Below are 13,539 nucleotides of genomic sequence, written 5' to 3' on the forward strand. Positions count from 1 at the left end.
AAAGGAAATAGTCCGCTATCAACATAAATCAATAACATCAACAGATTTTGATGTCTACTAGTACAGCAATTCTTGGGTTAGAAGTAACTGTCCTTCTTTATCTATTTTAAATAGTTTATTATCATCTAGGCAGTAGTGGTTACAATCGTAATTTTGAGAGTACAAATAATAGAATAGTCGATAAACATAGAAGTGTATATAGAATGTACATGTGTGTAAGCGTTGTCTATCAAACATACTTCCAACCCGTATACTTCTATGACATTCCTTAAACCAGACTAATAAATTTGACTTGCAGCGCATCATACAACTTTTTGACCTATTGACGATTTTATTTAATGTTTAAATTTTTCTGTTACTAGAAAGGATGTTGAACCATGGAAAGGGCTATTTTTGTTATTGCGTGAGATCGAATCAGGATAGAGTAGATCCATATATAAACGAAAGTAACTGATACGGTCATGATTGCCAAGTTAAATTGGTAGTAGGTAGGCTTAGCGCGCAGAAGAGTTGACTGCTGGGGCTTTAAAGTTTAAGACTGGACCTATTGGAAATCTACGGGAAAGGCATAAGTCAGTAGTGGACGACGTATCGCTGATACTATGATTATACAGTACATGTCCGATTGACGTAATTTAGGAAGCATCGGTACTTACGTAGTAAGTTAGGCCAGATTTGTTTAACTTGTTTTTAAATGAAGTATTTTGAACTTAAAATTTTGTATTTTAAGAGATTTGTCGCAAAATTTTAGATGTAGGTTGCCATAATTCGTAAGTACTGAAGTGTTTTCACTCAAACGCTGCAGATCCTTAATCAATCTAAAGTAAACACCGTACTTCGTTTGAATTATATGCAAAATTTTTACTGATAAATTTTTTTTTTCCTCTCGTCGTAACAGTTTTAATATTCCCAAGAGGAAAGTGGTTGCAGTCTCGTTTTGAACGCGTGAGAAACGGAAGCGCGCGTAATATATGTATCGCGTTAGATAGCAGAAGTTTGGTTAATATGCGCGAGACTGCGTTGGGTACCCAACGTGCCGGCGAGCGGCGGCGGCCGCCCGTCGCGCCGTGAATCTCAAGGGAGCTCGTGTTGGCAGAACACGCCTCGCCGCGTAACCGAGTCGTCGGCACAGGGTTGTCACACGCTCGCCTTTCATTTTTTTTATATTTCAATTATAAAGGGAGTGATTGTTGTTGATTCAGCCATGATTGGGTGACAGGTGGGATCACGTTCCAGTATCATATATCATAGTATAAATGCTTTTACTGAACTCTCTCATTACCCTTAAAGTATAAAAATTATTTTATCTTTTTAAATAAATTTCCCATTTATAATTGTATAACGTCTCTCCTACAAATCGCCGTCTGTGATAAGAGCATATACTTATTTATTTGCCTAACTCCTAACTCCTAACCTTATCTTTTATATATTTTTGTTACCATAAAAAGTCAACAAATTAAAAAAATATTGAAAATATTTTGGTTTGTTTTGTATTATATCTTTTAGGAATAGTAAACTATAGTATGTATACCTATTTAAATCTATACAAATTATAATAGGGTGTTCTTAAAATTCGCTTAAAATTATCTTACATCGAAAATTTACTAATTTGATAATATTAAAGATAGTTGTAAACAGACTGAAAAAGTCAACTATCAATATTGAAGTAGGTGAGTAGAATAGCCTTGCCAATATATACCACTTGCTATTAACAAGCGAGATAGACATCACTGCGATGTCTATATCAGGTGCTAATCAAGGGTCGTAAGCAATGCAATATTCTGGTTTTATAACACTGTAACTTATGTAACTAATGAGGCGGTACCTCTCTAGTTTCTATTAGATGTTGACGCTGTTAGCCTTGTGGAGCTGTTACATCTTCATCAGCCAAAGAATAGAGCTAAAATTTAAATTTCTCTCAATACTAGTTTTCCCCTGTTCTTGTGCGCCACTTGGATGTTATGTCGCGTTGGCGCGTCTGTGTGACTCGGGTACACTGTTTCTTCGTCCCCCCGGGTGATGTAGCCATCGTTTTAGCTTTGAGACGATATCATTCCCAGCCAATAACCAACTCATATAATATCAAAGATATTAGAGCATTATAGGGCAGCTGTTTCACTTATCGTCGAACTAAGAAACAGTTCCTTCGTAATTGGAAATAAAAAAAACCTAACACCAATGCTCTAAGGATGTCCCAAACAAGACACGGCGCGGGTCCTCCGAGTTTATTGCACGTAATAAATCACCACGCGTGGTGAGTTATGTTCGTAAATCGGTAGCCCTGCCCGTGTGGACCGGGTCGCGGGCACGGGTCGCTCGGGTGAGGGGGTGGAGAGGGGAGGTGTGAAGGGGGCGAGAATTTGCGGCGGGACCAAACGACGACTGATTAATGCGCGGCGAGAGCTCGAGTGACGCACCTTGCAGATCCCAGATAGATATCGATGTTTTAAAATATTATACACACTTTATCCTTTTTCTTATATGATTATGTAGTATCGCAGTTCACCATTACGAATAAATACACGATTTTTAACTATAGCACAAAACACTATTTTTTTTTATTATGACAGTGCATCCAGAAACTTTTCTAAATGACGGCAAAATAAAAATTGAAAGAATACCGTAACTACCGGATTTGGTTTATTCCGTAATAAAAGGTGCACATTTGTTATAAAGTAAAGATGAATAGTTGCGAAATTCATATATTTGTATTTTTTTAGTTTTGTATTTATTTACTGTAGATAAAGATAAAGTAATATAATAATATAATTTTCGCTACTTAGTTTTGAGTAAAAGCAGTAGTTAAACGTTATTAAAAATGTATTAAATATAGAATTATTATTTTATAATTGATTACTAGAAAACAGTCATAAAAATAAATAGGAGGAGGCTTTTATACAAGAGTAGTGATGTTTTTACAGTTGGCTGAGAGCTACATGCTTTTGGTAACTAACAATACAATCGAAATACAGACCATAGTCTAATGCAATTTATGTAATTTTTACCTTACACAGTGGAAAACCAGAAACAATGACACAAAGCTGTAAAAGTAAAAAGGGACAAATTGCTCAGCGTCGAGAAATGCTAAGTAATTAGTTTTAGTAGAGAAGATTACAAAAAAAATGCTCGATATTTTTGAATTTGTTTCTTTCCCAACACTAGCGTCCGCTCCCGGCTGCGGAAAACGTAACGAGTGATCGCTCGACATGACGCGACACGGCGGCACTGACTGCCGGCGCATTATCGATAGGCCCGTCGGAAAAAATCGATACGCTTTAACTTCACAGTGACCTGTTTTTACCCTCGCCTTTTTAGTTAATCACTAGCCCGGAAAACACCTGCACCGACCTCATAAAGTTAAGATCATTCATATATTTCCTACAGCTCAAACGCTGCTTCATAAACCCTCACTTACTGTTCGATTTATCGGTATATTTGCACAATTTACACGTACTTCTAAAGGTTGGTAAAAATGTACATAAAACCGTTATACTGCTACCTGAATTTATGTACTAAAATTGATAAAAATCCTGTGAAGGATTTAACTCAGCATGTCATAATTTTCTAGCTTACTATGATCTAAAACGCGCAGAACAGATAGCCGCTGGTGCCTGACAGTTCTAGGGTAGAGACGGACACGGATCAGCAAACGAAGCGTTAAACTCGTCCACACGAGGTGGACGAACGACCTTCTTAAAGAAGACACTGGATCCAGGTCGCTTTCCACTGCTTCTATTAAAAATTTATGTGGGAAGTCTATGTCCAGAGAGAGGAGGTTCTATGTCTTAAATAATGATGAGGAATTGCCCCAGAAGCGGAGTTAAGTTGAATGACAAACGATAACACGTTTCTCACCTCGCACATCTTTGTAAGCGGAAAGTAAAATCATATAAGCCATAACTTTATTACATATATTTTAAAATATCTGGTAAACTTTTTGCATTACATTTATTTATTGTGAAGTGGACCTCGCAGCGCGCGATCAGGGCAGCAAATACGGTAACGTCTTCAATATGTAAATTCAAAAACATGGCTTAAATATATAAACATCGGCTTCTGTACCTTGACAAACTATGATTGACTTTTATGACTTGTGGTAATAAATACTTTTTTAATTTAGTTATAATAATATTAGGGGGACCGTAAAGTAATTTCGTTTCTATTGACAAATTTTGCAGAAAAACAAGTAGATTTTTATCGCTCCAGCATTAAAAATTAGAACACTAGATAGCAGGCAGTTGATAACGAAGGTGAATATATTGTTGATTAGAAATGTGAATTTAACTTAGGAAAACGACATTACTTTCCGGTCCCCCAAATATTTTACCCATAAGACTTTCTATATAATAGATTTCCAATATTACTGATAAGATGTGGCCTGCACCCATCGTCTTTTAACAGCGTAAAGGCTAACGTGTGTTAAGGCTGATAACTAATATAGATATTTCAGTTACTTTCGTTCGCCTTCGCTTTCTTAATTCGTAGAGAAATTCCAAGCATAGCCAAATACAGCTATGGCTATGCTCGTATTTGGGCACCCTTTAAGACAGACCCTATGTTGTAAGATCGATCTTTTTTACGTTTCGTCATTTTCTAGTACACAAATTAAAATAAACGAAATTGTGTCATATTTAATCATGTAATTAGCAATCAAGTGGTCGTTTTGAAGTTAATATGTTGTTCTAAGTAGAGAAAAAAATGTGCGTATAAATAATATAATAAATAAAATATTTTTCATTTTTTCGTTTTGCTACGTGGAATGTTTTAAAGAGAAGAAAAAATGGAAATTTTGGGAGTGAAACAACAACAGAAAAACAACACTTTTCTTTTTAAATATAAACAACACTGCAAATTAAAAACATTTCTTTGTAGCTGTCAAACACTTGACGTCAATTAAAATAAAAATGGCGCACTAGTGTACCCTTATAAGCCTTTTTTGATGAAATCAAAAATAAAACATGCATTGCAATGAAAATATAATCATATCATTTACTAGAATCGTTATGGAAATTTATTTTACTTATCGTTCTCCTATTGTTAAGACATTTAAAAGATATTCAGTCTAATGTTTTTTTATTATTATATACTGAAACAGGCCAATAAAACACCTAAGTCTGTTGAGCAAATAATTAAAAATATTTTTCCTAATTTGCAACCATTCATGATTACAAATATATTTCAAACTATATAATTACAGATGAGTAGAACACGTATGTGTCCATAAAAGGCAAAGATCCGCTGAAATATACACAAGTATAAGCTTCGTAAGTACACCGGTTGAACCATAACCACAGTACAAGGCCAATCCGGATATACCCGGCCGTTCAATTGCCCCTTTTCGTTACATCCGGACCCGAGCACGGTCTCGCATCACAGTATACGTGACGCTACAAAGGAAATGAGGATCCGTACTTTCCTGGCCCCATGTCAGTGTTGAAATTGTTAGAGATTTAAATTTACTTTATGTCATAACCAGACTTAGCCGACTTTGTTTGATCTATTATAATATTTTATCAAAATACATAAAACAAAATAAAGGATACCGAATGAGGCAAAAAAATATTGTTTTATCCACAATCGATCGGCGCGCAGGTATACCAGGAGCACATAACCGATACGGAGGGCATATTTGCATAGCTTAAATATTCGCGCATTCAATGGAACGTCAATCGGGGAAGGAGGCTCCGAACTGCGCACTCAACGGCAGGTGGGCAGAGCAATATAACACCACGCCACCTGTTGCTGCGGCCCCGATACCATCGGAGTGATTGCCGAGCCGAATCTACGGTCGATTGCTCCAGCGATTTCGTTCCACCTGGTTATTACGAATTTCACGCGACAGACGAAGGGTCAAACTTTCTAGAACGTTCGTACGCATTAGTTTTATATACCTGCATTACTGTTAATATTTCATGTCTGCAATTCTAGACCAAATTCAAATTACAAATACGTGTTTTACAGACGGTAATTTTAAATGTTTCTAACTCGAAAAAATCTCTTTTATGATTATTTTCAAATACAGCTATTTTGACACAGTTGGATTCTAAAACCCCGAGAATTTTAATAACAAATATTAATAATAATAATAATTTTGCATTAAAAATATTTGTCGTTTTTATTTAACAATTTTTAGTATAATAGTTTATCAAATAGTGGGCGCTATAGCACAGCGAGGCTCTGTTAATATGTCTAAAATATATGTACGTACACTGTATCTTCACATTTATCCACATTTTCTCCGTGTTTCCAAGTACCCGTACGACTAAAAACTTTCGCTATCGTCAAAGTAGTCGGAGTTATGTTGAGAAAGGTAGTCGAGACTCACGTTTCTTACGGCGCAGGAAGTAATCAAGACGACGCTCCCTCCAACTTCGAAGAGCGCCTGTCAGCGGAAGGCTTAAGTGGGTATCTATTTAAATGTGGACTGAGGGAAAAATATATTTTAAGCTTGGCTTAGGCTACACAAGATATCCCGTAAATCAACGTTTCGCCGTAAATGAGTGTTAAGGCAGGTATACAGCGCTTATCAATAGATTAATTAAAAAAAACAAAAGTATATTATTAAATTACTAATTAATTAATAAAAATGACGATTTTAAATTCCATTCATAATATTTAAGATACTTTGATTTTCGCGTTAATTTTCTTAATATTACGTGTTTAAGTAATTGGACTTTTTAGCAGAGGCTCTACAGTCGGGCTTCGCTATCTTAACGTTTTAGGCTACTTAATCTTCACTTCTAGATACCTAGATTCTTCACACAGCGCAGAAGGCGATCAACTTTCGTCGCATAAACCTTCTCGGTTTTATTGGGTTTTTTATTAATTCTAATTTGTATCGCTAGTGTTTTTCTTACAATATTTTTTTTGTCGTTTTTACTAAAGGCAGACAATTGAGAGAGGGTTGCCGCTATTTGATAAGGAGCTTTCTTCTCCCAGCTGCGAGGCACGACAGCGTTTTACCATTATTTACAATATATCATATACAGCTTTCTCTTATGGGTAAATACAGCTAAAATTTAGATATATTAACAATACAATTTAAAGATTTTACTCAATCATATATTAGTTGGTTCATTATTTTATTTCAAGTCGCTGCCGAAACGATACAGACCGTTAAATGCCTTGAGGTTTAGGACAATATGCTGGACCAATTCATCTAAAGATTCTGCCATAAATTTTTTTTGAGGTCCGGTAAGTTAAACGGAGGTATATTAAAGTTTTCACAAAAGGTCATGTGGTTACGTTTTTTGGATTCGAATCGGGAGCAGAATCCCACATAGCTCGTCCTTGTTCCAGAGACAAGGTATAATTATCATTCGAAAAGTTTTAAGCTGAGCGTTCTGGCCCTTCGAAACCGTGAAATCTGTAAATGTTACAGTGTACGCCGGGATAAATAGTAAATGTAGTTTACGCATGCAAAAAAATGTGAGTAGATGTAACGGATTAGAAGGCGGCTCGTGTTGGCGATAATGTGTTCGATAAGAAGCGAGCGAGGCGTTTGCAGAGAGCGGGCGATATTTCGCACAATTTATTTTTATTTAGCGAGGAAACGTCTCGGCGCGCCGTGGCTGCGGCGCGGGTGGGAGCCGAATGGCGGCCGTGCTAATTGGCGCGAAAATCGAGCGGGGAACGAACGTTGCCGCTCACAGAATAAAATATTCTACATTTAAAAAATAGATAGAAATTTTGTTTCCTATGCAATAAATATATTATATTATTGTGATTTGTAAATTTAATTAATACGAAATATTTAGATGAGTTTAATAATCTACTGTAAATATGGCTAAATAACATGTATATACTATATGTCGTAAAATATCTGACTTACAAAAATTTTTCTTTTTTAATTATTGTTAAGTAAGAGATTTTACGATATATTTATATATACATTATTGTATATGTTTAACAAGACAATGGTTGGTTAGGTATTGTGTGCATTTATTTTTATAGACGTCATATGGTAGAAAACGAGTTTAGAAAAAGAAGGACTTGAAAGGCGAGACAGCCCGACAGTACTAACCATTAATTTTTTTTTACTCAGAACAGGTATCAGCCATTATCAGTCGCCATTATAGAAACAGCCTTAATATTGAGTTAGGAAATAGATCATGGCCCTAAAAATATGAAACAAAATAAAATATTGGTGAAGGAGCGACCCAAAAATATCGTTCGTAAATGAACGCACGGGCGCGTCCCTAGCGGCGACGGCTGGCGCGGCCTCGGCCGTGTAATCGGCGGGGCCATTAGTGCCGCCCCGGGCCACTCGCAGCCCACGCGCTCCAGGATAAGCATCTCCGACGATACCCCTGTTTCGTCGCGTTCGCAGCGCCCTGTGCTTTATGTGCGCCTAATGTTGCCTCCGCTTTACCAACGATTTTCTACTTCCATTTCAAGTTTGCTAGAGAATTTATTTTTATTAGGTCCGTCTACACGATCCTCTTCTATATCTATCTAAATTATTATAAATCATCAAAAGAATGGCCAGCGCTGTGATAACAGAAAAGAAACAAAGCTATTGTTTTGAAGCGTTGACATAAGAACGCTTCCGGTCAAAACGAATACAATACTTTTTGAAATTAAATCTATTAATGCGCATTCAAACGCTTTAAATGTTTCATTCGAAAAGTGAAAATGCAAAGGACACTGCAGACAAGACTTGCGCCGTTTTTGGAAGTGGTACTGCGAACATTATAACCGTCCGCAAATGGTTTAAAAAATTTGGAGCTAGCAATGTCGAGTTAAAAGATGAAGCGAAATATAGATTATGGGACATATTATAACAAGGCTGTTCTTTTCTAAACATTCTTCACAGTAATTCTACTGATCGGCGTCTGTAACGTAATAATGCTAACTGCTTACATATTTATTACCATCGTTGTCATTTCCGCTGTAGGTTGTCCATCTAGTAGAAAGTGTAATTGATTTTTTCAAAACATGTAAATCAACTAAAGGCCGGTTGTGTAACTTGAGATTTTGTACATAGGCCTTATTAGTTTGGTCATCATCATTTTAACCGTAAGTCGCCCACTGCTGGACATAGGCCTCTCCTATAGATTTCCAAAAGGACCGATTAGAAGAGGCCTGTGTTCAACGACTTCTGATGACATTAGCTACGAAAGAAGCCACCACCTTCATGTTGTCTACTACAAGACATAGGCCTCGCCACCATGACAAGTACTGCGTAACTCGTATCCACCGTCTTGTCGCGACATTGTCTATATAGTCGATTCAACTAGGTGTCGTCGTGGTTAACATTCTGAGAACCTTTCGGCCCTCACGGCTGTTGCTTGCACGACCGTAGAAGAACAGACGTCGTCGTCGTAAGGCACATTGTTCATTCATTTGTAGTAATTTAGAGTGTCTTAAATAGTTTTAAGTATACGAGCTGTAACAAATACTCAGTTAAAGGTTACCTAGATATTGTTAGACGTAACAGAGCAGGTCCGAGCCGCTCTATTTCTAGTTATATTTATTTTGCCGACCCGTCGACGTTTAGTTTATTTTAGTACGTTCTTTATGCCTATTCGTAGCTCGCCACTTCAGACGGTCTGTGTATTCCGATAGCTATCACGATCGACTTTTATGATGTTGACTCCATTTTATGTATCCGAAGATTAATGATACGGATATAAATAGAATACTCATCAGGTTTTTTCACACTGTGGAATGCGTGTCTGGATAATTACGAAGGACAGACTGTCACCGATGTAATATTTCGTTAGCGAACAGCAGATTGAATAGCCTTTTTGCCGGTAAAATTACTTTAAGTTAGATTTAACTTTATAGTAATAATTAATACGTATTTAATCATAAATTCAAATTCATTAGATGCATTAATTTGACGAAAAGTAAATCATTATTTATAAATCTTACTAAAATGTTAGTGTCTGTCGACAAAATGTATGCCGGCGAGATATCTGTAGGAATAATTTCACAGTACCGTAGAATCTACATCTCAGTCACGATATATGTTTCAAAGGAAACTTCCTTTAATAAAAGGTACTACAGCTCTAAAGTTAACAATTCGATAGATTTCTCGTTCTGAAATAACTCTCTGAAAATATTTCGTGTTATGTTTTAAAGATGTAAAAAAAAATTTCTCCATAGGAATTGTTTAACATAAAGTGAAATTTTGGCGCGCATTTAAATATGCAAATGGAAAATACGGACCAAGTTTGTTAACATTCGTGTTTTCTTGTAAATAAAGTTAGCGACGAAAATAAAGGAAATTAAATTATCCTTGACCAAACTGTGACTACGCCGACATCTATTGACGTAGAACGTAACCATAAGGGACTGTCCCGAAAATACTGTAAGCTGGCAACCCTAAACAGATGATGTAATTACAGCGTCCCGGACCCAAAGTCCGGAGTGCGGGTAATTAGGGTCGTGCCGCGATCCCGCGCCGGGCTAATTGCTGTCCGCGAGTAATTTATGTCTCTAATTACGGGATTCGTCGGGTTACGGTCGGCGTCGCGAAGTAACCTAATAATCTGTTGGAAATTGAATAGTTATCGCGCGGGTGCTAGCGGCGCCTTTGTACTTGAATGATAAATTTTATCAAATAAAAGTTATTTCCTTCTGTATTAAGCTTGAGGTAATGTTAATTTTATAAAACTTCTAATAGGACTTCGTAACACGTAGCTTACATGCCGTCTTTAATATTCATGATTAAATCAGCACTTTATGTTTAAATAAAACTTAATTTATTATTTTATTGATCAATAGAAATGGACATTATGGAACAAAAATATTCTATGCCTTTTCAAAATTTATACGTTAGAATTGATTATGAATTTTATTTATAATTACATCTTTACATAACCTTAATAAAATTCTTAACATGTCTTAAGTTTATATTTTAGAATTGAATTTTACAATATTGCATTACACGCTAGTGTAATTCCTCTACGCATGAAGTAATATTCTAAGCTCTGCTCCTACCACCTATCGTCAAGTAGCACTACCAAAAAGTTAAATTCTTTATGTACCGATAACAGATGGCGCTACATAAATTTTAGAAACGTAGAAAGCCAGGAACAAAAAACTATTTTTATTGGAATAATGATATTTTTAAGCATTTTGTGTAAAGAAACTTTTCTTGAAAATTATTGACAGAATAGTAATTAATGTTACTTGTTACAGAATGCTCCAAACCAAGAACCTGTCTACAGAAAAGTGGCGATAGTAGAAAATTTCTTCGATATTATTTACACCGTTCACGTTGAATTGGAAGGCAGACCTGGCAAACATGCTGGACAAAAACGGACATACAGAACAGTAAGTTTTAGAAATTTACTAAATTTATTAGTTGTACGCTGGTATAGTTACTCTATGTTGAACAGTAAATACATGTGCATGCAGTGTGTTCACCGCCATCTATGTCAGCATTAAAAACACCACTTGTTTGGAAAGTAAACATTGATATCAAAGGAACTTGATAGATGGCGCTGTACAATATTTCGATAATGTATAGTAAAAATTATGTATTATTATTACATTATAAACTATTAAATTATGTACATAGAGGTTGTTGACGATGATTAGTACAAAGACTCGATGTTTGTACGTAATGTAGGGTACATTAGAATGCAAAGGATTTAAATTTTTCTAAGGATTATTTTGCAAACTATAAAAATGGGATAGTTTTTATCCCGATTACCATTTATTTTCATAAATCTAATTATTTTTGTATACCAAATTAAAGTTCAGAAAATAGAAACCACATCTTAGGAAGGCAGCGGGCTAACAAATTTATTTTCACAGTTAGTTTCCTCGTGATCTGATCTTGATACAAATGCTATTAAATCCAATATTTTAATTTATTATCCTTTAAAGCGGTAAACGAGGATGAATTAATTTTTAAACTTTCAACTGTTTTCGGCATTTATACTTACATTATTGTACTCTATGTTTTGGTAAAAGAAAAGTGGTTTTAAAAATTCCTGTTGATTTGTAACATCTCTGTTATTGTGATTGGCAACTTCTTGTTTTTCTCAAAAGATTGTCCTTGAAACATGTTTAACATTACGGTTCTTTCCATCGAAACCATCAAGTTGGTTGTTATCGGTAAAAATTAGTTACGTTCCGTGGATGATCATCATTGTTCCACATCAAATTTTTAATACATTGGATAAGTTTTAATTATTACGTAAATAACAAAACTAGTAAAATAACACTAACAAAACTATATATATAAACAGTGAATTCGGATAAAAATAAGAATAATGGTGTTTTTTGCCAACAGATAACGGAAACGTACGCGTTTCTTCCACGGGAGGCGGTCACACGTTTCCTCACCGGATGCGCAGAGTGTGCGCGGCGGCCACGGAGCGCTTCCCCTCCTCCGCTCCCCACTCCATCGCCGTCGCCCACCAGGCATCCCACTTATCTACCGTTCCTACCACACTGCGCCCCGGATTACACAAGAAACTGGGAATCGGAAATAGACGCGGCGCATTCAAACTATCCTTACGAACCTAAATTCGACTACACAGAACTCCAACCACTCAAGAAGGTCGACAGTCCCAAACCAGCAGACACAGAAGACCAAGAACCAACTTACATAGAACTCACATCAAAAAAAGTCAACGGATTTGACGCAGCCCCCCTGTTGAACAGAAGTTCTTCAGTCGAACCCGCGTTCAGAGAAGAACAACCCGTCCGCACTGACCCCGAGATTGACAAGGACGAAAACAGCTTAATTGATGTTGAAGACGTGAAGACAGATAGTCCGCCCATTCTACTAATACCGGAGGAGAAACAAGAAGAAGAAAAAATAACAGAAGACAGTGATAAAGAAAGTACAAAGACGACAGAAAACGTAGAAGCTAAAGAATTAAAAGTTGAAGTAAAGAAAGAAAAGAAGTATAACCCGTTGGACGTTGCGAATTTAACGTCGAAAGATCCGCCCAAGTCACGGTCGCCGCCTAGAAAGAAATTGCTGCCGTCGAGTATAGAGTATTCTAATTCCTACGCCAGGTATCCTAGGCCTTGGAGGCCTGATGGAGGATTGTACTATGGAGGAGAAGACATTGACTACAGTGTACCAATTACAACTGCTTACCTCAAGCACATGAGAAGTATGGCCTACCAAGACAGCTTAGACGGCGAATCCAAGGTAAGTGTTTCTAGTTTTCTTATGATTTTTTTTATCAAACTTGTATTTTTTTATGTACTATTAAAATACATGTATACTGTGTTATTATTTATAGATGTAAAAGATTAGAAAGGGTGAACGTATAGCTCTTCAAAAATAAATAACGTGGTAATGATATGGTAAAAAAACGTTTCTAAAATTAGGATTACTACATATTAAAATTAATTATTTTTTACTATCTGTCTCTGCAGATAATGTACTTTTAGAGGCATCCCAATGGAAAAATGGAAAATATTTCATGGTGATCAGTTTATACAGGATTATCGGAAATAAGTATAAAAGCTTTTAAGCTTTTTGATGATGAATGAGTTACGCTTTCAACTCTTAAAGCTTTTCCATATTTAACTAACAACAATATAGTTTATTTTCCAAACTAG

The 13,539-nt window shown here is 36.1% G+C and overlaps 1 protein-coding gene across 1 annotated transcript in view; it reads left to right on the forward strand.

Moving 5' to 3' along the window:
- The window catches only part of LOC137925628 (nucleolar protein 4), a 223,806-nt gene that overhangs the window by 120,267 nt on the left and 90,000 nt on the right, over positions 1-13,539 (forward strand). Inside the window, exons 3-4 of the mRNA XM_068769101.1 lie at positions 11,149-11,283; positions 12,251-13,123. Of these exons, the coding sequence (XP_068625202.1) occupies positions 11,149-11,283; positions 12,251-13,123 (1,008 nt within the window). The remainder of the gene's footprint in view (positions 1-11,148; positions 11,284-12,250; positions 13,124-13,539) is intronic.

The sequence above is a fragment of the Battus philenor genome, unplaced genomic scaffold (assembly GCF_028537555.1).
Source record: "Battus philenor isolate CCGP_79_NKW_IND1 unplaced genomic scaffold, ilBatPhil1.0.hap1 SCAF_27, whole genome shotgun sequence".
Lineage (NCBI taxonomy): Eukaryota > Metazoa > Arthropoda > Insecta > Lepidoptera > Papilionidae > Battus > Battus philenor.